Genomic DNA, 27,545 nt, shown 5'->3' with positions numbered 1-27,545 from the left:
GCATCTGTCACTGCAGCCCAAGGTCTCTGTTCCCTCCTGTGTCCCTGAGCCTGGTTAATGGCTGGGTGGCTCAGCAGGGGGCATTATAGCAGATGGCTCTGCAGTGTCTCTCATCCCTTGCAGTGTTTGGGGGAGGGGCACAGCCAATCCCCCACTTTAATTAACCCCTTGTGGCATGGGCAGTGGTGTAATAAGCCTCACCGGTGCACCTGCCGCTGGACACCTGGGCTGTGGTGCCCCTCCTGCGCTCTACCTCTTCCCATCCCTGCTCCGCCCCTTCCCTGAGGCCCCCACTGCCCGTCACTGCCTGGCTGAGTCCCTCCTTCCTCCACTCCACCTCTACTTCTTCAGACAGTCCCCCACCTGCCACCTCCCTCCTCTCCTCCACTCCCTTACCTTGCTCGAACCACCCACCTGCCACAGCCCTCCTCTCCTCCGCCCCCTTCCCTCACTCGGCCCATCCACCTGCCAAGTCCCTCCTCTCCTCCACTCCACCCCTCCGGAGATCCCCCCTGCCCACCGCAGCCCTCCTCTCCTCCACCTCCTGAGACTGACCTGCTGGCTGTGTCCCTCCTCACACCTCCCCCGTTACAGGGGAAGGGGGTAGAGGAGAGGAGGGACATGGAGAGCGGGAGCCTCACAGGGGGGGGGGTGGAGGAGGAGGGATGCAGTGAGGGCTGAGCAGGGAGGGGGTCTCACAGGGGCAAGGCGGGGCCTGAGGCAGAGCAGGGGCGAGTGTGGCTGGTACCATGGGCAGAAGAGGCGGGACAGGCAGCTAGCATCCCCCAGGGGAAGCTTCCCTCACCAGCCACGCCTTGTGGTCATGCAGTGACCCCTGCAGTACAGTCAGACAAACAGAGCAGACAAAGTTCCGAAATTATTACAGGGCAGCTCCAAACTCATAACACCCCATGATTGTCCTTTCTTCCCCGAATATCCACCTGCCCCCCTCTGCCCCCACCCCTGGCAGCCAGCGTCCTGCCTGTTCTGGGAAGCCAATTGCTGGCTGCTGCCGGGGTGGAAATGGATGGTTTGGGCACTGCCTGCAGAAGGAGAAAGATGTTTTCACATGTAACAGCTCCCTGGGGTTCACCTCCACCAGCTACAGAGAGGCAAAATGCCCATGGTACCAAGCAGGGGCGGCTCTACAAATTTGGCCGCCCCAAGCAATCATGCCCGGGAGGCGCCCCCGAGCCGCGGGAGCAGCGGACCTGCCGCGGGCATGACTGCGGAGGGTCCGCTGGTCGCACGGCTCAGCTGGACCTCCCGCAGCTGTGGACGGTTCGCTGGTCCGGTTGAGCTGCCGCAGTCATGCCTGCGGGAGGTCCAGCCGAGCCGCGGGACCAGCGAACCGTCCGCAGTCATGCCTGCGGCAGGTCCGGTCGTCCCGGGGCTCCGGTGGACCTCCCGCAGGCATGACTGCGGCAGGTCCACCGGCCCAGCCTGCCGCCCCCCGGGGAAAGGGCTGCCCCAGGCGGGTGCTTGCCCCGCTGGGCTCTAGAGCCGCCCCTGGTACCAAGGCAGCCCAGTCTCCGCTAGGATCTGACGGCAAGAGCACTGTCTGGGCCCAGCCAGCTCATCACATTCACACCTTTCACCTACTGTAGATTTAGCTTCTGTGGGCAGGACTGCCCAGGGCTTCCTGCCCCCCATTAACTGCTAGGTCCCATCACGACCTGCTGTAAACTGACAGCCAGGCCACAGGGTTTAAATGCAGCACACCTAGCAGTAAAGCCAGACATGGCACACAGAGGCATTGGAGTCACACTTTACAGCTCCACACACACAGATTCTGTCACCCATTTGCACTGCCTGAGGCTGGCAGGAGCAGCGTGTGTGTGCATAGGCGCCGACTCTGTGGCTGCTCCCAGGCTGGAGCACCCATGGGGAAAAATTGGTGGGTGCTCTGCACCCACCGTCAGCTCCCTGCCCCCCCAGCTCACCTCCACCTCCTCCCCTGAGCGCACCTTCCTCACTTCTCCTCCCAGCGCCTGCCAACGCAAAACAGCTGTTTTTCAGCGTAACAAGCTGTGGGAGGGAGGTGGGAGGAGCGGGAACATGGGGCACTCAGGGGAGGAGGCAGGGAAGAGGTGGGGATGGGGCGGGAAGGAGTCCAATAGGGACAGGGAGGGGGCAGAGTTGGGGAAGGGGTTGGAATGGGATGTGGGGCAGGGGTGAGACAGGGGTGGAGTCAAGGTGGACCCAGGGGGCACGAGCACCCACCGGTGCCAGGAGAAGTTGGCACCTATGTGTGTGTGTGCAATGGAAGTGAGTCAGTGCCAGTGCAAGACTCTTCCCCTCTGCATCCCCCAACTGATGTGTAATGAATTTCCTACATTTAACAATCCTGTTAACGCAGTTCCCTCCAATTAGCACATTCTGATTTAACAGGGGATTGGTTTAAAGCATTATCATGAATTGCTGAGGTTCTTTTTTGAGTTTGGGATCAGGAGGAAACATCTGACGTGTCACCATTTCCCCACTTTCCCATTAGAGCGAGGTTCTTTCCCAAGTGTCAGCGTTTGGGTCTGATTCACACAACGTATATCCTGTCCCTGGTATGCCTGGGAGAAGAGTCAGCTCCAGAGACCTCTTTTGGTGTTTTTCTTTCATGATTCTCTTTGCCCATGGGAGGAGTTCGGCAGGTGGGTTTCAGACATGGGGGTTTTGGCTGTTCTTTTTCCCCTTCTGTCTGGGGGGTGTTTCTGATTGTTGATGCTCCTGCTGTGTTTTATCCCCCATCCTCCGTTTTCTGGAGAAGAGCTTTAGGAAATGTTCTCCCACAGATTGCCTTGCCCTGTTTTTTTCCACTTCCTTGTCTGCAGGAGCTGGGTGCTGTCCGGGCGATGGGGCTGTTTTTCCTATGGCAGGTCCTGTGCTGTTTTCTGCCCCTTCCCTGTCATTCGGGGCAGGGGTCTGTGCAGGGGCTCTGGAATCTCCCTGACTATCAGACCCACTAACTCCTAATTTCTGGGGGAAATCCCAGTCACTGGAGGGGCAGATGCTGAGGGGTTTCCCCTGGTCCTTCCCCGCAGCGTGACCAGTGCTGAGGAATGGGAACAATTTCTCAGAACCTTCCACAGGAATCTCCAGGATAAGGGCCATTGAATTGACACTATAAAATGAGAGACTCTCCCTTTCTAGATCCAGATACACCCCAACCACTGTCAGCCTCACACCCAAGTTCTGGATCACAGTGTTGGCCTCCCCGGGGTGATACAGCCCCTCAGATCTCCCCAGAGCCCAGCACCCCTCCTCAGGGAGTCTCTCCAGCCTCTCCTGTCTCACTCTCTCCCTCACAGACTCACTCAGCACTCCCAGCTCCCAGTCCAGGCTGTTCCCCACCTCCACCTCCCAGTACCCGCGGCAAATCCCTCTCTCCTTATCATGATCTTTCCTGGACACAAACCCCTCCCTCCCCACAGCAACCAGGGCCTCAGAAGGGGTAGCTGGCCCTAGGGAGGCAGGGTCCTGTTGGATTCCTCGGCCATCCTTAGAGATGGTGAGCTCGGGGTGTTTGCAATCTGGATCCAGGTTGACAGGAACTGGGGAGAGAAACCAGAATATCCCCATTAGCCATGGGTCAGTCGGGGACCCCACAATCCGACAGGAGAGAGATTCCAGCCAGCACATCTGGAGTGAAGGACAGGCTAAGGGTTGGGGTGGTTACTGGGACTGGCACAGCTAGCCTGGATCCAGCCTTGGGTTCCAGGGAGATCCAGGGCTGTGACTGGGCCTGACCCCTGAGCTGGTGGTGAGGTGGGGAGAGCTGGAGTGGGGGATTGGACTTCCTGTATACTCTCACTTCCCCCTGTACAGGATCTGTCCCTGAGAGGGGCTAAGGCTCCTGGGAAAAGTTCCTGCTAAGCTGTGCGGCTGTGCAACAGGCGATCAAGGGTTGCACAGGCGGGGACAGGCACCTCTCTCCTTGCCCAACCCAGACCCAAAGCTGCCACAGGCCAGGAGAGGTGCCTCTCTCCTAGCCCCAGCCCAACCCCAGAGCTGCTATGGCTCGGGAGAGGCGCTTCTCCCCCTGCCAGAAGCTGCTGTGGTGAGAGAGGGCAGGGGGGAGTCCTCTCTCCCTGCTGCAGCCCCAGGGCAGCCTGCACCCCAAATCCCTCATCCCCAGCCCCACCTAGAGCCCACACCCCCAGCCAGAGCCTTCACTCCCACCCCTCACCCTCCTCCTGCAACCCAACCCTCTGCCCCAGCAATGAGCCCCATCCCACACGCCAAACCCCTGGGCCCCACCTCCTCCAGACATCACCTCCATATCGGTGCACATAACAAAACTGATTCTGCACATGGATGTAAAACATCAGAGGGAACATTGCTCCTGGGGGCCCATGGATTGTGTCCAGGGGGCTGAAGACTCTGCAGGCTACGGAGGGAGGGCTGAGTGGGGCTGTAGGGGGAGCTGAAAGGTTAGGGATCATCACTGATGGGACAGATCATTACTGACAGGCCAATGGAGATGAGGCGGGGGGAATCAGGACTAAGGGTAGATTGGGAGGGAACTGCCCGGGGGTGAGACTTACAGCTCAGAGCGGCGTATTCAGGGCCCATACATGGCATCCAGCCCCATGGCTCTGCAGCCAGAGCCTGCCCTGCCCTGCCTGCCCCCTCCCACACCTCTGACAGCTCAGCGACATCACAGTGATACTACTAATCCCAGCACAGAATCTGTTCAGCCCCACTCACCCATGTAGCTCCGAGCCCTCCTGAAATCTGCAAGGGAAGAGGAACAAATATGGTCAGAGGCACGGCAAATGCAGGGAACTCGTTCCCATAGGAGATGCCATGGGGGGGGGGATCATTGGCAGATATCAAGGAAACGTGCAATGTGAAATGTGACATGATAACACATTCTCTTACCTAGCTCTCTGACCGCTTTGTCTGAAATGGAAAGAGACAGTGTTATTCCCTGTCATTTAGGCAGAGGACTCAATTCTGGGTGCTGCTCTGTGACAATGTTATCACTTTATACATTATTCAGGGTCCCTCACTGCCGAAGGAGAAATGTCCCAGTTCATCCCAGGTACCAGAGATTTCTGGTAATTGCAATGCCTGTCTCTCAGGGATGTCTTTATATTGTATCTTAGTATCAGGGACTGGAGCAAGTGTTGTTCTCAGTGGTGATGCTGAAAATCCAAAATAACTGCATGTGTTTCACTGGAACGAATCTGGATTTACACTCGTGTCACTCAGAGCAGAACTCAGGCCTGTGAGAAGCTGTTGTTTGGCTGTGGTGGCCCCTAGCAGACTGGGTATTTTAAAGGCAGACTGATAGGATAAAATCCTGGGTGGGATCTGCAAAGCATCCCACTTTGATGGAAGGTGCTTGTCTGGAGCCCTCTATGGCTCTGAGCGTGCAGATGATTTGAGCTTAGAGCTGGGATATGGACTTGGCAACAAAGCATGGAAACGTGAGCAACATTGTGGGAAATGGCCCAGAGGAGCGTACACTGCAGCAGTCGTCTATAGAAAGCGGCTGGTCCCTCGTGCTACATCGTAACAATGTGATTGGCATTGGATGGTAAAAGCCCGGTGACACCTGTCTGTCTAACCTCGGGTGGCCATATTTCCCAAAGGGAAAACAGGACACCATATGGGGCTGGCCCAAGGCCCCCTCCCCACAGGACAGGCCTCAGTTGCTTGCCTGAGGCATCCATCCCCCCTAAGACTGTCACTGGTCACTCAAACCCTGTCTGGCCCCTGCTTGAGGCTGGCACTGGTCACTGGAACCTTACTTGCCCCCCAGGCACTGGAACCCTTCCCCCTCTCCAGCCCAGCCTCCCCCTGCTTGGAGCTGGCATCTTTGTTCGCCCCCTCCCCGTTCCTCTGCACCGCACCCCACTTTACTGACAGAAGTGGGCATTTGCCCCGTTGCTCTTCCCAACTGACCAAGTTGTCAAGAGCAAACGGGACAAATGCCCTATTTTGCCAAAAAAGTCGGGTTGGCTGGGACAGGGCTTAACAAAGGGATTGTCCCAGCCAAAACAAGACACATGGTCACCCTAGTCTAACCAGGCACAAGAGCTGGTAACCCTGTGTCTGCTGCAGAGCTCACAGTGCTGCCGTGGGACTGGAGTGACTAATATGACTCAGATTCAGCATGGGTCGTTCCAAACAGAGTGACGTGGGGTTGTTCCAAACATAGGGTAGATCTACACTGCAGCTGGGAGTGAGGTTCCCAGTTTGGGCAGGCAGACACATGCTAGTTCAGCTCAAGCTAGTGAGCTAAAAGCAGCCAGGTAGCTGGGGGTAGCTCAGGTAGTGCCTTGGGTTAGTACAAATCTGCCCAGACCCTCTGGGTATATACTTGGATGGTTACACTGAACCACTGCACCTGCTATCCGCAACCACACTGCAACTGTTAGCATTACCTCAAGCAGAACTTGCATGTGTCTCGCTACCCAAGTTGGGAAGGTGTCCCAGCTCCATTAAGGGTGTATTTAGGGGGAGGCGACCCAGGTGACCATCTGAGGTACTGGGATTGGGGGTGGCACCAAGTCCAGCGTGTTGTTTTTGTTGTTAGCAACAAAAGGGAAAATAGAATGTTTGAAGTAATATGTTTCAGGTATTCCATATGAGGATTCATTTTTCACTAACCTACTAGAATGTTCTAGACCTTTGTAGAATCTTGTGGAACCTTCCAGACTTTCTGAGAACTACATTTTCCTTGAACCTTCTAGAATGTTGTCAGCCATGCCCTCACAGATATAGAAGGACGGTGTCACCAGTCAGTCAGTGAGCTATAAGAACGAACTAAAGTGAAATGGGAGCCCAGCTGTGATATTGTGAATCTTGTTTTACTGTGTAATTGTGAAAGTGTACTTGAAGAGTGTAAGTATTGACTAATGAAGGACATATTTAAGGAGACACCAGAGATATCTATCAAATCCCTATGTACGCAACAATATAAAATAAATACTGTTACTTCTTTTGCCATGCTTAACACGTAATGTTTGAAGACTTTCTAAGCTCTGGTCTACACTACAGAGTTGGGTCGAATTTAGCTGCGTTAGGCTGACTTTAAAATGGATGCATCCACACAACCAACCCCATTCCGTCAACTTAAAGGGCTCTTAAAATCTACTTCCGACTTCTGTACTCTCCCTAATACTGTCTGTCTTCCCCCATAGAAAATAAAAGATGCCCCCAAAGAAGCCTTCAGGAGCTTAGTATAGGAAGCAAAAATCTCAGTTGCAATCTAGTTTGCAGCAAGGGACAAATTTGATTGGAAAATATCTGAAACAGAACAACATAGACTGGGCTTTAGGCACTGCAGAAGAAATTGAGGTGTGAAGTGTAAATGATGGAAATCCTATTTCTAAGGAATTATCAGATTTATCTGAAGACAAAGAATGGAAATGTGAGGAAAGTGATGGAGAATTGGCCTGTTTTCCTGGCAGCATAAAGGAGAGTGATGATAAAGAAGAATGTGGCTTGAATGAAAAGGAGAGTAACAACAAAGAAAAATCTGATTTCCATGAAAAGGAGAGAAATGATAAATAACCCTTCTGCTATGTGGAGCCGGCAGCAACCAGAGCCATTCAGTATCTAGGGGTACCTTTTCAACAATACAACACAGAACCAGCCAAGTCCCCACCCAGTAACCTAGGAAAATTACACACCACCCCGGGCGCTTCTGAGAGACAATACCTCCCCACTCTGAAGCAGAGTCTGAGTCTAGAAAATAAACTTTTAATGAAAGGAGGGAAGTCACCTGACATTAATTAGGGAAAATGCACAAACACGATTCATAACCATAAAACTGTGAGCAGGACACCCGTCCCAGAATATGTGGGGCAGTGTCTTCTGCCTCACGTTCTTGAGTTCTACAACCAAAAGTTTCTTTTCTGTGCCCTCCTCTGCTCCCTCACCATATGCCACTTAAAGTTGTTGTCCTTGGTCAGTGAAGACCCAGGGTTCAGAGGTGCACCTGTGTGAGTTCACCTCCCACCTGAGGAAGAAGGCACCTTACTTTCTCCACCCTCTGAGCACTTGCTCTGGCTGGCTGCCCTTTCAGCTATCTGCTCACCAGTGGCTACCCATCAGTCATCTTCTATTGCCACCTCTTTGCTGTGACTGCTGCAGGTCAGTTGCTTAATGATTTTTAGCTCTTAGCAAGCAGGGCAGAAACCACCACAACTAATTTCAACCCTGATTGAGCATTTAAAATAACAAAGAGGCTCCTAATGGAGCCTATTTAATTCTTTCTTTGAATAGTGAGGAGGAAAAGGTTAAATCAGACTGGAGACCCATAGAGAGAGAGCGTCAACATCTTCTGGTTAGGACCCCTCTTCCCACCCTCTTACTTTCACAGGGCTCTGATATTGAAGCCCCTGGCTTAACGAGGTCCTTTCAGCTGAGGGTGAGCCCTTCATTTGGGACAGGTTAAGCACAGTTCTGCTCCCCTTTATTCATACAATAATGACAACAACATTGGTAACAGCATTCCACTACCTCTGCATTCTGTACTAAAGTGATTTGTAACCCATCACCAGCCAACGTTGATCACTTTGAGTAACACAGCTCTATCTGGTGGATATCTAGGCAGAGTTGGTATGTTCATGTAAATATAGTTTGCTCCTGAAGTCTCTCCCCCTCCCAGCTAGCTATCAGGGGAGAGCTCATTCAGACCCTACTTACATGAAGAAGAATCAGCCTCGCATGATGACAGAAACAGCAGTGAGAAAAACTGCACACCACAAATCGATATATCTGATTCTAATTTATGGACAGCAATCCTAAACTTTGCCAATATGGATCGTACAATTTGAATGGGCTGGGCAAAATCAAGGATATGACATACCCGGTAAATGAGCAAAAGTGACATATCTCAAAGTCACACTGCAAAAGAGTGCTCGAGAATGGTGAGAAACTGAATCGGTGTTGGCTAGTTTACTCAAAAGCAACTGACAAAGTGTTCTGGTTTTGTTGCAAAATATTTGACAAGAATGCCAAATTGTTGCTTGCACTTTCTGGGTACAACTACTGGCATAACGTAGTTGATGCTCTGAAGCAACATGAAAAGTCACCTGACCATTTTACAGCCTACTCCAAGTGTATGGAGGTCAAGTCCAGGCTCAAGCTGAATAAATAAACTGAACTTAACAGAAATGTTTTGGTAGAGCTCCTTGGGAAATACGGTGATGTTATGCATAAGCACCTATGTCGAGTAGTTTGTAAAGAAACTATGGACAGCAAAACCATCCAAAACAAATTCATTGATCTTATGGCAAAGAAGGTGCTTGATAACATGCAAAGTACTACACTGTAATAATAGACTGCACTTCCGACTTCAGTCACAGTGAAAAGATGTCATTTACAGTAAGATTTGTTGACAACAGGGATAGCTGTATATAAGTAAAGGAACACTGTTTGTCTGTGGACGACACTACTGAAAAAGGCCTAACAGAACTGTTTATGAATGTTTTGAATGAGAATAAAATAAAGCTTTGGGACTGCCATAGCCAAGGCTACAACAATGGTGCAAACATGAAGGAAAGAAACAGCTGTGTCCAGGCAAGGATTCTTGCGCTAAATCCAAAAGCTGTCTTCATGCCTTCTGTGTGCTATTTCCTCAACCTGGTTGTGTAAGATGCAGTGTCATCTTCTTTAGACTCACTCTCTCTCTTTGGAGTACTGCAAAGGATATACATCCTCTTTTCAACATCAAGTATCAGATGGAAGATCCTCACGGACAATGTTACAAATCTGACCATGAAGCTGCTAAGTGACACTCACTGAGAGAGCTGCATTGACAGCATAAGGCCAGTGAGGTACTGTAGCAGGGTGGACCCTGCTCCGGCCCTGAGGGCTTTGAAATGCTGCCTGACAGGGCTTGAGAGGCGTGGCTCTGGAAGCTGGGCTGATTAAAGAAGTGGCTGCAGCTGGGGCCACGCCCCAAACTGAAGCCCTGGGGCTTATAAGAGGCAGGGAAGCCAGACCACAGAGAGTCTCTCTCTGCTTCAGAGAGGGATGGGCCTGGCTGCTTAGAGGCTGAGGCTAGATACCTGAGGGAAGCAGGGCTGGGGGACAGGCCGAGGAGTTAGGGAAGCTCCAGCCAGGAAAGCCCCAGGCTGCGGCCTAGCAAAGGGCCAAAGGTACTGGGGGTTGCAGAGGGCAGCCCCGGGGTAGGACGAAGCAGCAGGTCCAAACCCCCTTTGCCTGTGATGAGTGGGCTGATACTGCAGTCTGCCCCAGGATGTGGGGCTAGACCATGACTGTCAGTAGCCACTACTGAGGCAACGTGGGGATAGTAGCGTGGGGTTCCCCTGGGAGGGGGAGACCCAATTATAGAAAGGGGGCACCGGGTCCAGGGACGGACGCCGGGGCCTGCGAACAGGCGGGTCACCAGCCTGCTGAGGGTGCTCCAGGGCAGAACTGTGGGACAATCTGAGCCCAACCAGCAGGAGGCGCGGCAGGGGTGAGTACCGCCGTGTTACAGGTACCAAGGAACTGAGATTTACGACACCTTCATGGAACTGGCATAGTTGAGTAAAACTGAGGTCAGAATTTGACACGAGATGCAAAACCTGGCAAACCATATCACTGACTTCACATTTCTGGTCTCAATGGTGGTTTGACATGATATCCTGTTCCAAGTAAACATTGTAAGCAAGGCATTACAAACTCAGTTGACGGACACTGCAACCGCTACTACTTTAATGAGAAGCTGCCTTGATTTCATTGTGACCTAGAGAGCCAACGGATTTGAAGATGTCATCACTGCTGCCAAAGAAATGGTGGAAAACTTAGGAGTTGAGACTGTCTTCAAGGAAACTCGTATTCATCAGAAGAGAAAGTGTGGTTATGAGGGCAGAGATGAGGTAATAGAAAGATTGGAAGAAAAATTCCAGAGGGAGATTTTTTGATCACTGCTTGAGTGTCCATTGAAGAAAGATTCAAACAAATGAAGCACCACAAAAAGACCTGGGAGGTTTTGTATGTGACCTTAGTAAGCTGCTGGCAGACAGGAAAATACTCTTGAACAATTGTTCAGACTTTCACCTGACACTGACACACGGGGAATGTTCGGACGTCAATGATAAAGACCTCTATGTTGAGTTGGACAATATCCATTACATTTTGCCACATGGAAAGCACTCACCACTACAAGCTCTCCAATTCATTCATGATGTAGAGCTGAAGGACACTTCTCCTAATTTGTGGATAGCTTTGAGGATTCTGCTCACACTGCCGGTCACAGTTGCGAGCGGTGAATACAGCTTTTCAAAGCTTAGGCTCATTAAAACATATCTTCAGTCGACAATAGCCAACGACAGCCTGACATCTCTTGCTATTTTATTGCTTGAAAATGCCATTGGCAAGTCTTTGGATCTCTCTGACATTGTGCTTCAGTTTGCAAGGACAAAGGTGAGAAAAGTGACCTTTTGAACTAAAGGACTAGAGTTAACATTCTAAGGCTCCCTCCTGCAGTAATACTATTTAATATGTTGGTGCACAGTTCAATTTCTTGACATAAGTACATTTCAGCTATTGTTAAAACTAAAAAGTTTCTATAGGCTTAGAGGAAACAAATTCTTTGTTTGTTTCTATATTGCATGATTTATGATTCCTAGCATGCAAATGTATCGTCTTATATGACACGGATAAAGCATGCATGAAAATCACCCATCAAAGTTGTGAAATGGACTACAAGTGCAATAAAAATAAGGCATTCAAAAGTTTAACAAATGGAGGAGGTCACCGAAGACACTCCTTCCCTGGGGCACCATTTGGTCTCGGACTGGCACTGACTGCAGTTTAGATGCACCCAATGAGCCAAGGGTCTCAGAACTGACAGGACATGGCAGACAAATCTGTTGTTAATGAACAACAGATGAGGTCCCAGATCAGCCCTTAAACAGAGCCCACAAATTGCCCCTGGGGCAGCACCCAAAGCTGCTGGCACTGCCAGGAATGAGGGGAGGGAGCGTCACACCCGAACATGTATCACATAGACAGAGGCCTGCACTGCTGCAGCCTGTCACCCAGCCTCACACCTCCTATTTTTGGGTCGTACAATCCCTTTGTGGTGAAGATTTGCAAAAGTGTGTAACTCTAGAGTTAGTGGTTGGCAGCAGGAACTTAGCTGGGGGAGGGTCCATGGTGTTGGTGCCATTAGGCATATCCCTAGATAACTCAGGAGGGTAGAAAAACCACAGTATTAATGAAGCTTTTCTGTACCAGGCCTGAATGGACCAAAGTTATTTTATGCTTGTCCAAAGTGCCTCCATGTCTAAACTCTGATTGAACTCCCAGGTTAGAAGTGAGAATGGAATGTGTAACTGCTCCTTATCAGTACAACACGGACAGCAGGAGATAGTAAATAGGGGCCCTACTTGTGTTTAGTTTAGAAAGAGGGGAGGCAAAGTAATAAATTCAGAAGTAAACCAAGGTAACAGCCTTGAAAAGTTACAAGATGAATTGTTTGCTGTCAAGAATGATTTAATCTGTTTGATGTAATTGCCAGCTATACAATATGCCTATTATATGGGGAGGAGACTAGTGGGGGGTAATAAGGATGCCTTGTTGGAGTCATGTATAAGAAGAGACACACACAGTTTGTATCGGTGTGCAGGATTTGAGATTGTAAATACCTCCCTGGCACCTTACTTGAGCTCAAATAAACTTTTTCTGCATTCTCCACCCTGGTGTGATAATTAGTGCGACGCACACCGGGCAACGAACCACTGTTTGCTGCCTCAGGCCTTTTTGGGCCGGCAACAATGGGGCTGTGTGACACTGGATTTAGAGTCCACCCCTGGAGACATTCGGTCAGGTGCTGTCTCGGCTCCTAGTGGAACAATGTGTTTGGTGGGGCTCATCAGTGTGCATCTCACAAAGCCCATATAGAGCACAGGAGGGTTTGGTGTTTCTGTTCATTCAAGGCCCAGGCCTAGACTTTAAGGGGGCGAAACAGGACAGGACTGAGGAGCCAAGGGCTGGAATAGCCAGGGAAGCTGTGGGTGGGGACTGAGGGATGCCAACAGAGCTGGAGCTCAGGGAGGAAGCCCAGGGCTGGGATAGCAGGGGGCTGCAGGCAGTGGTGGTGTTTGTGCCGTGGGGACCCCCTGCACAGCTCAGTTCCAGGTCTCTACCAGTGACCTGGCATGTGTGGTGTGTGCGAGGTCATGCTGTGCGGAGGACACCATTCAGAGCCATGGGCAGCACTGAGCAAGATGGAGCAGCTGACGCATGGTGGGCCAGATCTGCCTTTCAGAGGGCCCCTTGCAGCCTTGGGGTTCCCTGCACTTGTACAGCTTACAGGTGCCTAATGCCACCATTAGCTGCAGGTCAGGATTGAGGGCACTGGCAAAGCTATGTGGGAGGGAGACCATGGCTGAGACAGCAGGGGACTGCTGGTGGTGTGACTGAGGGGCACCATCAGAGCTGTAGGTGTGGGAGGCCAGGATTGTATAGCAGTGGGCTGCAGGTACTGATGGAGGAGAACTGACAGAGCTGTGTGTATGCAGGGATTTTGCAGGTCAGAACTGAGATGTATCCATAGAATTGCATGACGTTTGCCCAGACCCTGACTAAGTACCACCATTCCATATACACTAAATTCACTGTCTGTTTCTAAGGACAATACTGAAATTTGAGCTGCAACCTCTGCAGTGTTTGTTTATTTCCAGGGCAGGGGGAGATGATCATGAAGGTGATTGAAGTCCCTACATTGTGTGTGTAGGTTATGGGCAGTGGATGGAGTCCCTCTTTAGGGAGGCTAGCCCCTGGCTCCGCCCCTTCTGCCAGCGCCCCCCTGGTGGCCGGAGCCCCCAGCCCCCCAATTCCCCCGGTGGCCAGAGCCCTGAGCCCCCCTGCTCCCCCCCCTCAGATGGAGGAGCCCCGGGCAAGCCTCAGACAAGTCCAGGGAGATTACTGAGGAACCCAGGAAGCTGAATAGCACATATTGCTTCCTGAGCCACCCCTGCATGGGGCATAATAAAGGAAAAACTTCACTCCAAACCCTGCAATGTGCAGAGCCTCCCCTGGCCTATTATACCTGCTGCCCATGATACTGGAAGTGATTTTTTCTATCTTGTCATGGTGTGAAAGCACAAACACACGTTTACTAGGGATTATCCAAGTACCTGATTCCAAGGCCTTCCTCACATTATCTGAAATGGGGAAGAGAAAAGGGTTAGAATCAGAGACGTGCTGTGTGACCCATAACGAGCCCCACCACCCTGGCTGGGGTTAGTTACAGACACCCCACAGCCACACTCCCAGCTCCAGTGCAGGAGCCAGCAGCTTTGATAGGAGCAGGGCTGGCGGTTAGGTTAGGAGCCCTGGGATTTGCAAAGCATCAAACCTTGATGGAAAATGTGGGTCTGGATCCCGATACAGCTCTGACGTTCTCAACCCTTCCATGTAAGGGGAATTCCTCTTCTGTGTTACTAACAGCCCTTTGGAGCACCAAAGCTGCACACTCCAGGTATAAGTAGGGCAGAGGTTCTCAAACTGTGGGTAAGGACCCCAAAGTGGAGCGTGACCTTGGTTTCACAGGGTCACCAGAGCTGGCATTAGACTTGCTGGGGCTGGGGCTGAAGCCAAAGCCTGAGCCCCACTGCCCAGGGCTGAAGCCTAAGCACAAGGACTTCAGTCCTTGGTGTGGCTGACGGTTACAGGTCCCTTGCTTTGGGCTTCAGCTTTGACCCTCCTGCCTCTGCCCTGAACAGTGGGGCCTGGGCTTTGGCTCTGATCCCCCCAGCCAGGGTGGTGGGGCTGGTGAGGACTCAGGCTTCAATCCATCCCACCCCCCTCCCTCCACCACCTGGGGTCATGTAGTAAATTTTATTGTCAGAAGGAGGTCATGACACAATGAAGTTTGAGAACCCCTGAACTAGGGGACAGCCGGACCTGGAGAAGATTGGAGCTCAGAGCTGGGATCTGGCCTTGAAGACAAAACATAAAAACATGAGCCTGAGTCTGGTCTCTTGCTCATCTCCACGTTCTGAGAAATGGCCTAGAACAACCTGCACTGCTACAGTCATCTATGCAAAGTGGCTGGGCCCCTCTTACTGTATCAGAACACGTGTTTGACCTTAGCTTGTCACAGGCAAGGTGACATCTGTCTGTCTATCCAGGCATGAGGGCAGGTAACCCCGTGTCTGCTGCAGAGAGCTCACAGGGCTGCGATGGGACTGGGGTGACTCTAATGTGATTCTGATTTTGCCTGAACTGTTCACTCAGCCCTACCCTGTGGCGTTGGTGCCTCTGAATCTACTCAGCACCATGTGTGGCTGGGAGCCTCTGCCGGGGCTCCAATGGGAAGGTGGATGAACTTACCAATTGTCTTAAGCAGGTCATCTCGATCTGGGAAGAGAAGAAAAGAAAAGGAGACCATCATGGGTTTAGCAAGGGTTGTTCCAAGAACAGTGACTTGGGGTTGTCTTTGGGTACATCTACACTGCAGCTGGGACTGAGTCCCCAGTCTGGGCAGGCAGATAAGTGCTAGCTCTGCTTGACCCAGTGCGCTAAAAGTAGCTGGGTAGCAAGAGGAGCATGTGCAGCCACTTGGGGTAGCAGCTGAAATGCAAACCCACTCAGACCCCCTGGGTACGTACTCAAGTGGCTACTCTGAGCCTCTTCCCCTGGTACCCCAGCCACACTGCTACTGTTAGCGCACTAGCTCAAGCAGAGCTAGCATGTGTCTGGCTACCCACGCTGGGAATCTCGCTCTCAGTTGCAGTGTAGACCTAACCAATAAGCCAAGGGTCTCAGAGCTGGCAGGACACGTCAGACAAAACTGTTGTTAATGAACAACAGAGAAGGTCCCAGATCAGCTCCTAAACAGAGTCCACAAATTGCCATAGGGGGCAGCACCCCCAGTGATGTCACTGCAGGGAATGAGGAGAGGGAATTTCATACCAGAACATGTATCACATAGAGAGAGGCCTGCACTGCTGCAGTCTGTCACCCCGCCTCAGACCTCCTATTTCTGTGCCGGGCAATCCCTTTGTGGTGCTGATTTTCACAAGTGTGTAACTCTAGGGTTAGTTGTTGGCAGGAGCTTAGCTGGGGAACTGCTCTGTGGGGCCGTGTGGCAGTGGATTTACTGTCCACCTCTAGAGACGTGGAGTCAGGTCCTGTCTTGGTTCCTAATAGAATAATGTGGGTGGTGGGGCCCATCAGAGTGCACTTGTATACAGTGGATAGTAGGGGTTGGAGTCTCTGTTTATTCGCAGCCCAGGCCTAGACTAGCAAGGAAGGGGGCAGAGGACAGGACTGAGGTACACAGGTCTGGGATAACATAGCAGTTGTGGGTGGGGATTCAGAGACACTGGCAGTTCTGTCAGGAGCTAAGGCTGGAATAGCAGGAGGCTGCAGCTGGGCACTGAAAGGCACTGGCAGAGTGGTGTGCATGCAGGGAGCCCAGCATCGAAATAGCAGGGATTTTGCAGGTCAGAATCAAGATGTAGCCACAGACCTTCATGGAGGAAGTTTGCCCAGCCCCTCACTAAGGGCTTGACTACACAGCCTCGTAGTTTGGCCTACGTGCAGGGGCAGCTCCAGACCGGAACTGCGGGACCAGCGGACCCTCCGCAGGCACGTCTGTGGGAGGTCCACCGGAGCCGCGTGCTGCCGTGCTCGGGGCGGCGAAATGGCTAGAGCCGTCCCTGCCTACGTGACTGTAATTTGCAGCACACACCAAAATGCTGCACTGTAATAGCTCCATGTGGATGCTGGTGGTGCATACTAAATGGTACTTAGTTCACACTGACATAGTCTTCTTCAAACACGACCCTGTTCATGTGAACTAGGAACCTTTTAGTTCACACCAGAGCATCCACATGGGGTGGTTACAGTGCAGCTCTTTGGTGTTTGTTGTTTTTCACACCCCTGAACCTTTGGGCAGTGTAGACATAGCCTGAGCCTCGCCATTCCAGACGCATTAAATTCACTCTTTGTTGTTAAGAATGTGGGCTCCAAAATCTGAAGTGTTTGTTTATTTCCAGGGTAGGGGGAGATGATCAGGAAGGTGACTGAAGTGTGTACATTGTATGTGGTCATAGGTGCCAACTCTGTGGGTGCTCCAGGCCTCCACAGGGTAAAATTAGTGGGTGCAGAGCACCCTCTAGCAGCCAAGCTCCCGCTTCTGCATCCCTCCCCACCGTCCCTCTCACCTGCTGGTGGCCCCACTTACCAACTCCTTCCCTGTCCTCCCAGCACTTCCAGAGCACTATGAACAGCTGATTTGTGGCATTCAGGAAGCTCCAGGAGGAAGTGGGAGGAGTGGGGACTTGGTGCACTAAGAGGAGGAGGCGGGGAAGAGACAGAGTGGGGGCTTGTGGAAAGGAGCGTGGCAGGGGCAGAGCAGGGGCAGGGACTTGGCGGAAAGGTTGGAATGGGGGCAGAGGGTGGATGGATCAGGGGTGGGAAGAGGCAGGGGTTTGGAGGAAGGAGTGGAGTGAGCTGGGGTCCAGCGCGGACGGGCGTGGTCGAGCACCCCACGGCTAGAGGGGAAGTCGGCACCTAGGTATGTGTTGATATTTCTATCTCATTATTGTATGAAATCACAAACACACATTTACTAGGGTTTAGCCAAGTACCTGCTTCCCGGGTCTTCTTCTCAGTCTCTGAAATGGGGAAGAGAAAAGCATTAGACCCAGAGACTGCACACTCCCTAGTGACGGGTTAGTCACAGACATCCCATGCCAACACTCCCAGCCCCAATGCAGGAGCCGGCAGGTTTGACAGGAGCAGGGCTGGTGGTTAGTGATATGCACCAACTCACAGGAGACCTGAGGGAGTCTCTCACTCCTTAGCCCTTGTCTACACACACATTTGCATCAATTTAACTAATTAGGTTTCAAAACACACCTTGAATTAAACTAGGACAGGTCTGTGTGTAGCGCAGGCCTGGGGCTGGTGCAGCAGGGCTAGTAGAACCAATTGGGATGGGGTCAGTTACTCCATAGCGACCCCTGTAGCTGGTTACAGAACTGCACTGGTTGCTGGGGGAGCCCCATCCAGCCCTCCCCAGCTGGAGGAATGGTGACCACAAGGGCGCATGGCAGAAGGCAAAGGAGGTGAAAGAGGGGGAGCCTCAGGGCTCTTCCACGCTGTGATTGCCCTAAGAACCCCAGTCACCGTGCTGGCATGTTCTTTGCACCTTTCATGTATACTTCCATGTGTGTTTGTGCACTGCCCAGCAGAATGGGTCAGCACCACTCAGGACCATCACAATGCAAACCAATATCATTATTAAATATAGAAAAGTTCACAGTGGAATAAATTAGACGTGTGGACTTTTTTAAAAAAGGTGCTGCTGTGTCTTTTACCACAGCACAAGAGAGTAAATGTCATAGATTCATAGAGTTTCAGGCCAGAAGGGACCATTAGGTCATCTTCTCTAATCATCTGCAGAGCACAGGCCAGAGAATCTCACAAAGTCCCTCCTTCATTGAGCCCAATAACGTAGATTTAGCTACAGCAGCTTTCAGAAAGGTGCCCAGTCTGGATCTGATGCCATCAAAAGATGGAGAATTCCCCACTGGTCTTGGGAGCTTGTGCCAGGAGTTAATCACCCTCCCTGTGTCCTGTGCATTCTACAGTCACAGGGATGGAATCATCTCACAGAGAGTCATTGACCTTGCAGTGTATTTACCTTTAAGGAGAATAGAACCACCGAGCAATTGTCCATGGTTAGTAGAACAGAATCTGACCCAGATTTGTTACTGCAGGCCTGTGTCCCTGCCCCACCCATATGCAGGGAATCTCATAAGCATGGACCCTTGCGTATCTGCAGCAAAATACACATTTGCCAACCTGTTATCATCAGGGTGTATGAGAACGTTGGCGGGATGAGGAAGCACTAGGCAGAAACCTCCCAGTTCTGTCCTTTTCATTGCACTGAGCCACAGATAACACCAAGCATCACAGACCTCAGACATCTCAACAGACAGAGCAAGGGCTAGAGCAGGAGACCTACCAAGAAGTGACAGAGCCTCCTCTTTAGAGCGTTTCTTCTGAGAGGCCTTTCGCTTTGCTATAAGACAAAGAATCAGACATTGCAGTGAGACAGGGAAGGAAGGGGAAACACTGAGCAATACGCTAATACAGGTGGGGCTGGGGACTCCAGTGTGTTTGTTAGTTTGGTTTATTTCCTAAAACCAACCAAAGGTCAATATCTGAACAATAAGATACTCCCGTGCCCCAGCCCAGTGCCCTCTAGGGCCGGGCTCTAAACATGCAAATAACATATTCCCATTACCTGTGTATCCAAAATATGCACAAGCTCCAGCAGCAATGAGAACCAGAGTGAACAGTATCCAGAATGCAGCCAGCCAGGGAGAAACCCGGGGGAAGATGTCACCTGGAAAACAGAGAGCACAGAGTGTGAGGAGCACAGTCCCATCCTGGAACTGGAGAATGGGGTTTGCCACTTGGGTTGACAGCTGAGTCCTGGATCAGGAAGCCCAGAAATCCATGGGAATGAAGGAAACATCCCCTCCACACTCAAATCACAGCCACATATGGAGCCATTGAAACCGGAGAAGCCAGAGCAGCATCAGTTCCAAGAACCAGGACTCTGCTCTGCCCAAATCCCTCCCACTGCTACAAGCCAACAGTCAGCAGCTCCATGTCCAGCCTGCCCAGCCCTGCCTGCACCAGCTGGCTGCTCAGATAGTCACTGTCACACAGCTGCCAGTTCTCAGTCACCACGTCCAGTCCAGATAAGTTCTGCAGAGAACATTTTTTCCTAGCTGGCCCCAGTGTGTTATGAGTTGATGGGTTCATAGATGTTAAGGCCAGAAGGAGCCATTATGACCATCTAGTCAGACCTCCTGTATAACCCAGGCCAGAGACCCTCCCACACTGATCCCTGAATTCAGCCCAGAACTTCTGGTACAGCCACAGCAGTTCTTATAGAAAGAGAGACCCAGTTTGGGTTTAAAGATTCCAAGTAAGGGATAATCCATTACATCTCTAGGTCACTTGTTCCAATGGTTAATTCCCCTCACTGTTAAAAATGTTCACCTTATTTCTAGTCTGAATTTGTCTAGCTTCAACTTCCAGCCATCAGACCTATCGACTGTCAGAAATCTTCCCCCTGTGTAGGTACTTACAGACTGTGATCAAGTCACCTTTTAACCTTTGCTTGAATAAGCTCTATAACTTGAGCTCCTATGATTCTGATTATGAGGCAGGTTTCCAGACTTCAGATTGTTCTTGTGGTTATTTTCTGAGCAATTTACAATTTGTCAGCTGCCCATATGAAAGTGTGGGCATGAAGCATGGTGCGCACTCACTGCCGCGGTGCCTCCTGCTGGTTGGTATTGGTGGTCTTCCATCTTCAGAGCGCCTCCTGCTGGCCAGTGTCTCCCTTGCTGCTGCCTGCTCCTCCCCTTATCTCCATCACTCTTTAGTTCATGCCCCATGTCCCTACAGCCTGGCCCCTGGCAGTACCACACACTCAGGGTCCTCCCCTCCCTGGGGAATCCCAATCCCCTAATCTCACTTTGTCTCAGTGACCCACTGCCAGTCTTCATCTAGTCCCTTCCCTCAGGGACAAACTGCAGTCTGAAGTGGCCAATCATCATTGGCAGGAGGGGTGTTGGACCTGCTGCCTTTTCCTGGCCTGGCTGTACCACTGCAGCCTCAGTACCCCAACAGGTCCTTTTAGCCTGGCCTCAGCCTGGAGACTCGCCTGGCCAGAGTTCCCCAGTTCCACCTGTCCTTCCCCAGCACTGCTCTGTTTGGGATACCCTTCTCTAGCCAGCAGCCAGGTCCTCCCCCCTCCACCAGTGGAGTGAGACTCCCCCTACCTAGCACCCAGCCCTTTTATCAGGGCCAGCTGGACCCTAATAGGGTGTGGCCACATCTGCGGTTGCCTACCCAATCAGCCTCCCTCAGCTGCTTTCAGCCCCAGCCCTGGATTTTAACCCTTTTCGAGCCAGAGCAGGGTGACCGCCTCGCTACAGGACACCAGAACTAGACACAGTATCCATTCCTGCTCTGACTAACACCATGCATAGAGGTAATTTCACCTACTTTCCCCTGCTAGCTATTCTCATTCATACATACAAGGATTCTGTTCACCATCTTAGCTCTAGCATCGGCCTGGGAGCTCACGTTCAAGTCCTTTTCAGAGTCACTGCTTTCCAAGATACAGTCTCCCATTCTGTAAGTGTCACCTGTATTATTTGTTCAGAGATGTGTGACCTGGTATTTGACCATGTTGAAATACTTGTTTGACAAAATAAGAATTTTCACTCAGGCCATTGCACTGGTCCTGTGGATCCATGACACCGTGTTGTTTGTGTGAACCCACCTTTCCAAGCAATCCTCATCAGTCTGTAGTACTGACTTGTCCCCATCATTATGTACCACTTCACCAATTTTGGGATCATCTGCATATTTTACCAGCAATGATTTTATATTTCCTTCCAGCTCTTTGATAAAGCTATTGAATAGCATTGGCCCAGAACAGATCCCTGTGGAACCTCACTAGAAACATCTCCATTGGAGGATGATTCGCCATTACAATTACTTTGAGATCTATCAGTTAGCCACTTTTTAATCCATTTAATATGGGCTACCTCAATTTTATACAGTGCTAATTTTTGTTATCAGAGTTTCATGCAGAACTTGTTATGTAAAGCCTCCGCTCAAATGCAATTGTAAGATCTGTAACTTGTATCATTAAGTTCTGCAACCTTTTTGCAGACTTTGTAACTTCAGTTATTGTTTTAGCATAGCCTTTTAAGTTTTGTAACCTTTGCAAGCTCTATTGCCTTTTCAGGTTGCCACTTGTATGAACTTCCAAGCTTTGTAATATCCCATCCCTCAGAGAGAGTGTGCACGAGGGAGTGTGAATAAGGGAGTGTATGTGAGACTGGGCGGAGAGGAACTGCAAGGAGAGAGAAGCCCGGACACAGGAGAGAAGAGCCAGGTGTGTCTGATATAATCTGCCCTGAGGAGGCAGTCATGAAGTGCTGTAAAGAAAAGAACCTGTATGCATGAAAGGAACTGGTCTGGGAATGCTTCTCGGTGACGGACACAGAAAGGAAACTCAGTGTACATGACAGGAGCCGCCCAGGTCCAAAATAACAGGAAGAAGGCATGCACACAAGCCCCTGCTTCTTGACCCTCTCAGCAGCCTGGATTTGTGACCGCAGACAGACACACCAGATCTACCATGCTTTGGCTTCTCGGCCTCCATGCTGTCTCCGGTAACTCTCTGCCTGTGTAAGTGTGAGGGTGCATGAGGGTATGAATGCAGTGAATGTGTGCGTGTATGAATAAGTTCCATCTCTTTTCTATCTGACCTAACAGAGGCATTGTAATAAAACTAATACAAGTGTGACCCTGGGTTGGTTTTTAGGGGAACCTAGGTAACAGAACTAAGCCAATGCTCTTACAGAGTCTGAGTCCTAGTCTACACTACAAAGTTAGATTGGGTTAATTACATTGTTAAGGTCTGTGAAAAATTTCTCTCCCTGTGCAATGTATTTAAGCCAAACTAAGCTCCTGTGTAGACACAAGGTCGATGGAAGAGTTTTTCTATCAACCAAGCTACCGCCTCACAGAGAGGTGGATTTATTACAGCCACAGAAGGGCCCCTTCTACCACTGCATTGAGTGTTTACCCTACCACATTGCTGCTGTAGCATTTCTAGTATAGACACACCCTGAATCTATGTCAGCACAGTTACCTTTATCAACCAAATGTGCCAACTCCTCCAAGAATGATATTGAGTTCATTTTACAAGACTCAGCCCAGATCTTGACAGGCAGTTTGTCCAGATCACAGAAATCTCCATCATTAATAGCCCCACAAATCAGGTTAGAACATTTCCTCTCTCAGTACCAGAAATAGGCTCTAGCTGAGTGCAGTTCTCAAGTGACTCAGGCCCCACATTCCCATGTAAGCCTTGCTGGAGCCCTAGCTATAACTAAAAGGCTGTGAACCAGAGTAGACTGGGCCTTGGAAAAATAACAGCGCACCAAGTAAGCACATTCCTGACTGGAGAGGATGGTGCAATGATATAACAGATCTCTCAAGTAACTATGTAAACACTTTCCTAAGAGATGGTACAGGAAAACACTGACCTCTTGTAGGATAATGATGGGATGACAAAATAATGAGTAAGGGTTGGTCACTAGCCATGTCTGGAGTGAAATAAGTAACTTGTTTGTAGGAGAAGTCATAGAAGGGGCATCTTTGTACTAGTCTCGGGGACAGCATCCTGGTGAACTGACTGAGCAGGTATCATGTCACAAGCACACACGTGTTAGTGTAACTGTAGCTCCTATGAGCCAATAGTACCAACTTTTCTTGACCATAAACCTGGCTGAGCACCTTCAACACCGAACGGAGCCTGTGCTCTTTCGGATGAATAACATTGATGTCTGAGCAATTGATATGCTGCTCCAACTTAAGAGCATCCGTGGAACTTCAACAACAGCAACACTGGCAGCAATAACAACTTAGCAGCCTTCACAACACTGGGCAGTACTAACAACAACCACCCATTCTGCATGGAGGGCTGGGAAGGAACTCACCTGAGAGGTGAATGGCAGATCTCTGCTCAGTCTTCAACAGTCCATTCCGCACTATGCAGCCGATGTCTCCATTGTCCTCCCCTTCTGTGACAGTCACGTGACTCACAACAGTATACAGGTTCTCCCTGTCCTGAATTACGTTGGTCACAATCTCTATCGACAGGTTCTGCCCGTTCTTTCCAACCCACCGGAGTGTGGGTTTGGGGAACCAGCCTGCGGATCTACAGGCCAGACCAATCCCCTGGCCCCAGGGGCCCAGCACATCAATGAACACAGGAGCCACAGCTGCAGGGAGAGTCAGAGAGTGTGTGTATCAGGAAATTGTGTATTTGGTTGCACCATGTGATTCCCCAGCTACTGCTGTGTAGAGGGGGTTGTGGCTGGAAAACTCCATTCCCTTATGTGCAAAGCCTCCCTGGGATCCCTCATCCTGACGACTGGAGGAATTAAATAATGCCATCTTGCATTTCCATAGAGCACTGTACCCTGAAATCTCACTGAGGAATGTACAGGGTGAAACTGCTACACAGAGATCACTGCACCAGCTGCTGAAATGCAGCTACATCTGGGATGGAGCCCAGCAACTGTCAGAATCACTTCACTTCAGTACAGAGCAGGAAGTGGGGGATGGTGACACTCCCTACATCACTGCTACGACTCCTCCTGTGCCACCCTCCTAATACTGCCCCCTCTGGTGTCCTTCTCCTGCACTGCTAATGGTGCCCCAGGCCAAGCCGCCCCTCCTGCTTAGATTTCTCTCTCCCTGTGCTGCACACAACCACCCTCCCCTCCTTTAAATCTCTCCCTAAAAGCACATGTCTCCTGCGGAGCCTTTGGACTAGGAGCCACCAAAGATGAGAGATGATTTAAAACAACCTCAATATTCTGCATTATCACAGGAGGGCCCCTAACGGGGGGGCTTGATGTTTCTGAACTATATTGTCTGGGGCTACGTTACTCAGTGAGCTCAATAGGCAGAGACCGTCCCTTCCACTGCCCCTGTGCAGCACTGAACGCGGGGTCACTTCCAGGGAATAACAAACAATATCCCAGCCCTTGGACACTGCAGGGAGAGTTTTAGGGAGGCCGAATATAATTGTCACCTGAGCTGGGATTTGGGCAGAACATGGGAGTAAGGGTCCCACTCCCTCAAACAGCACCACCATGAGCATGAGGCCTGAGGACTGTAGCTTTACATCTCATTGAAATGAGGTCATTTAATGCAGCATTGACCCTGCTGGTACCACACTGGGGTCAGTGCGGACTGCGAGGAGAAAGTGCCCCCTACTGAGTCCTGCACACAGCTCCCTGCAGCACAGGACCCTAGGTGCCATGCTGGGCTCAGTGTTGGGGTGCCCCAGGGGTACAGGGTGCTCTGGCTGCCCAGGCTGAGCATCCTCTAGTGCTGCATCTCACCTGCAACCCGTAGCTCAATGGTGGCTTCCTGGGTCCATTCTAGGTTCCTCACAAGACACTGGTATTTCCCATCATCTGACACTTGGAGCCGTTTCAGCTTCAGGGAGACGTTCCCACTGCTGAAATCCTGCAGGAACAGCTCCGTCCGGGTCTGGTAACCCTCCCCCGGCAGGTCCTGGGTACCCTCATCCAAGTACTTGTGAACCGGGATAAATCCTGATCCAGTTTTCCTCCACCGCACTTCCATGCTGGGCAGCCGGGACGCGGGTGAGAGCTGGCAGGGTAACACCACATCCCGGCCAACTACCCCCACCACGGGGTGTGGGGAGCCAGCCAGGGAGAACTTCTCTGTAATAGACAACCCCAGGAGCAGAGTGAGTGAGAGGAATGAGGAGAGGTCATCACTGAGCCAGGGCCCAGCCGTACAAACACAAAGTGAGTCAGAGGAGAGGGCATCACTGAGCTAAACAGAATTCCCTCAGCCACGCACAGCTTGTAGCAGAAGATTCCCAAGGTTGAGCCATGTGTAGCTCAATTGAGTTACTCTCAGTGTGGACGCAGGGCAGTGCAGCCAGACCACAGCTGGCACAAATTAGTCCTCCAATGCTGTCCTACAATCCCCTGGAAACTCCTCCAAAGGTGCCTGTCTTGCAATCTACCTACACTCTGTTGGCAAGGGATGGCTCCATCTAGAAGCCACCTGCCAGTTTATAGAGCCCTGCACAGCCCCATGGCACCCAGTTACAAGCTCTTTCCAGTGTGAGCAACTTCTTTGATGGACCGGTTTCAGCTCTATGTAGCTCCACAATGGCTGCTGAGAGGCCACCTCAAAGGGCTTCTGCCTGGCCTGAGAGTATCGGGTCTTTGATGGCCCTTTGGACCGTCGCACGTCCCTTCTATGGATTCAATACCCCAAAAAGAAACTGACTTAGATGGGGAATCACCCTTCTGGAGATTGGTGGGTGTCTGGGGGAAATTAAGCAGCTGAAGGTGATTTACGTGATGTCTGCACCATAGCTGTGTCTGAAAGAGTGGTGCCCAGACTTCTCCTGTTGTGTCCCTGCTACCAATAAAAGAATCTTTTTACACCACCCTCCATTACTGCACAGCCAAGACTTTCTCAGCTTGGGCTGATGGAGCAGCTGGGGGCAGAACTGGGGGTAGGGATGGAGCTGGGGCTAGAGGTGAAGCTGGCCTGAGGTTGGAGAGGGAATGACAGGAGAGTCGGGCTGGAGGCAGAGCAGGGGGCAGAGTGGAGCTGGGGGCTGAAGCTCGGCTACAGCTGGGGCCTGGAGCTGTGGCTTTGTTCAAAGCTGCACTGGAAGCATAGTGGAGATGCGGCTGGGGCTTCAGCTTGGCTAGGGCTGGGGGCTGGAGCTGTGGCTGGGGTCAGAGCTGTGTTGGGGGTGGAGCGGAGCTGTGGCTGGTGTTGGAGCTGTGCTGGGCTGGGAGCAGAGCAGGGAGCATAGTGGAACTGTAGCTGGGGCTGGGGCAAAGGGCGAGTGGGACTGTGGCTGGGGTCTGAGATTTTCTGAGGGCAGAGCAGGACTGGGTGGCACTCCCTCCCCATCCCCCATGGGGGCCGGCCTGAGCCCCGATGCCCCCCCGAATGTTCCTCCATGCCCCCCCTAGAGGACCGTGCCCCACAGTTTGGGAATGACTGGTCTGAAGGGTCTCCACACTCGTCTGTCCCACCATGGGTCAATTGTAGAGCAATTGGTGCCAAGCTGCAGCACCTGACACTGACTGTGTGGCTACAGGGGGAGGGATAAGGGTGAGATTTTGAAAGCCACCAAGGAGATTTTCATACTAAGTGTTGCCAGCTCTTGTGCTACTATGTGTGTTTCATAAACCCCAGCTCCTGGAGGCACGTGATTCTGTGAGAATCTCAGCTTTCATGTAAAACAAAAGTCAGTTTCTAGCTCTAGTGGTTGCAGAGAAAAGCTTGAAAATGTGACCAGAGTGTGACCAAAGGCTCAAAAAAGCAAGAGAAATAAGAACCTAGGGAGGAGACACTGGGCCTCTGATGCTCCTACCCAGCCCAGCAGGGGGCAGTGTACATGGGGGACAGGGAGGGCAATAATTGGGATTCAAACGTTTTTACCAGAGAGAGAACACGGCGCCCGGAGGAGGATCCCCAGGCTGCACACACAGAGCTGCCACCATGTCGCCATAGGAACACCCCGGGCAGGGACCTGTAAGGAGAGAGCAGGGATGGTTAACACTCCCCAGACTGCATGAGGGGTCGGCAGTGCAGGGAACATGCCCCATCCATCATCTGACCTGATCCACTCTGCTCCCAGGCAGAGCAGCTCCCCAGGGACAGGAGAGGATTTCACCCCACCCAGGATGCTCTGCTGCCTGCCCAGGCCTGGCACTAGGAATTTCCACCCCCTGGCAGTGCCATGTATCCACCCCCATTTCCTCCCCTTGTCGGGTCTCTGACCATCCATTGGTGCAGGTGTCCACCCGATTCCAGTGCGACAAGAGGAAGCCTGCAGCAGAGCAGGGCCACTTCTGAGCTAACCCCAGTATTACCCACACCACTATCTCCCCTGCAGAAGGGGCTTGGCTGTACCTACCTCCAGCTGCGACAACTCAGCC

The 27,545-nt window shown here is 51.5% G+C and overlaps 1 protein-coding gene across 1 annotated transcript; it reads right to left on the bottom strand.

Annotated features, from left to right (window-relative positions):
* Positions 1-2,182: 2,182 nt before the first annotated feature.
* LOC120388720 (butyrophilin subfamily 3 member A1-like) lies at positions 2,183-27,118 on the bottom strand. The gene is made up of 11 exons (XM_039510746.1): positions 27,046-27,118; positions 24,942-25,289; positions 23,526-23,810; positions 19,232-19,333; positions 18,950-19,006; positions 17,568-17,594; positions 14,932-14,959; positions 9,011-9,022; positions 4,876-4,883; positions 4,702-4,728; positions 2,183-3,545 (listed from the first exon to the last, which is right to left on the bottom strand). Exons 1-11 carry the CDS (start codon positions 27,113-27,115, stop codon positions 2,653-2,655), a joined length of 1,857 nt encoding a protein of 618 aa, XP_039366680.1. The 5' UTR covers positions 27,116-27,118; the 3' UTR covers positions 2,183-2,652.
* Positions 27,119-27,545: the final 427 nt, after the last annotated feature.

The sequence above is a fragment of the Mauremys reevesii genome, linkage group 22 (genome assembly GCF_016161935.1).
Source record: "Mauremys reevesii isolate NIE-2019 linkage group 22, ASM1616193v1, whole genome shotgun sequence".
Lineage (NCBI taxonomy): Eukaryota > Metazoa > Chordata > Testudines > Geoemydidae > Mauremys > Mauremys reevesii.
Note: the sequence above shows the minus strand (reverse complement) of the source record. Positions and strands in the feature narration are given on the sequence as shown.

Coding starts and splice junctions, on each gene's coding strand:
- LOC120388720 (XM_039510746.1), bottom strand. CDS start 27,115: ATGGCGACATGGTGGCAGCTCTGTGTGTGCAGCCTGGGGATCCTCCTC. Junction 23,811..24,941: donor CATTGAGCTACGGGTTGCAG/GTGAGATGCAGC, acceptor CTCTCCCTGCAG/CTGTGGCTCCTGTGTTCATT. Junction 14,960..17,567: donor GAAGAAGACCCGGGAAGCAG/GTACTTGGCTAA, acceptor CAGAACGTGGAG/ATGAGCAAGAGACCAGACTC.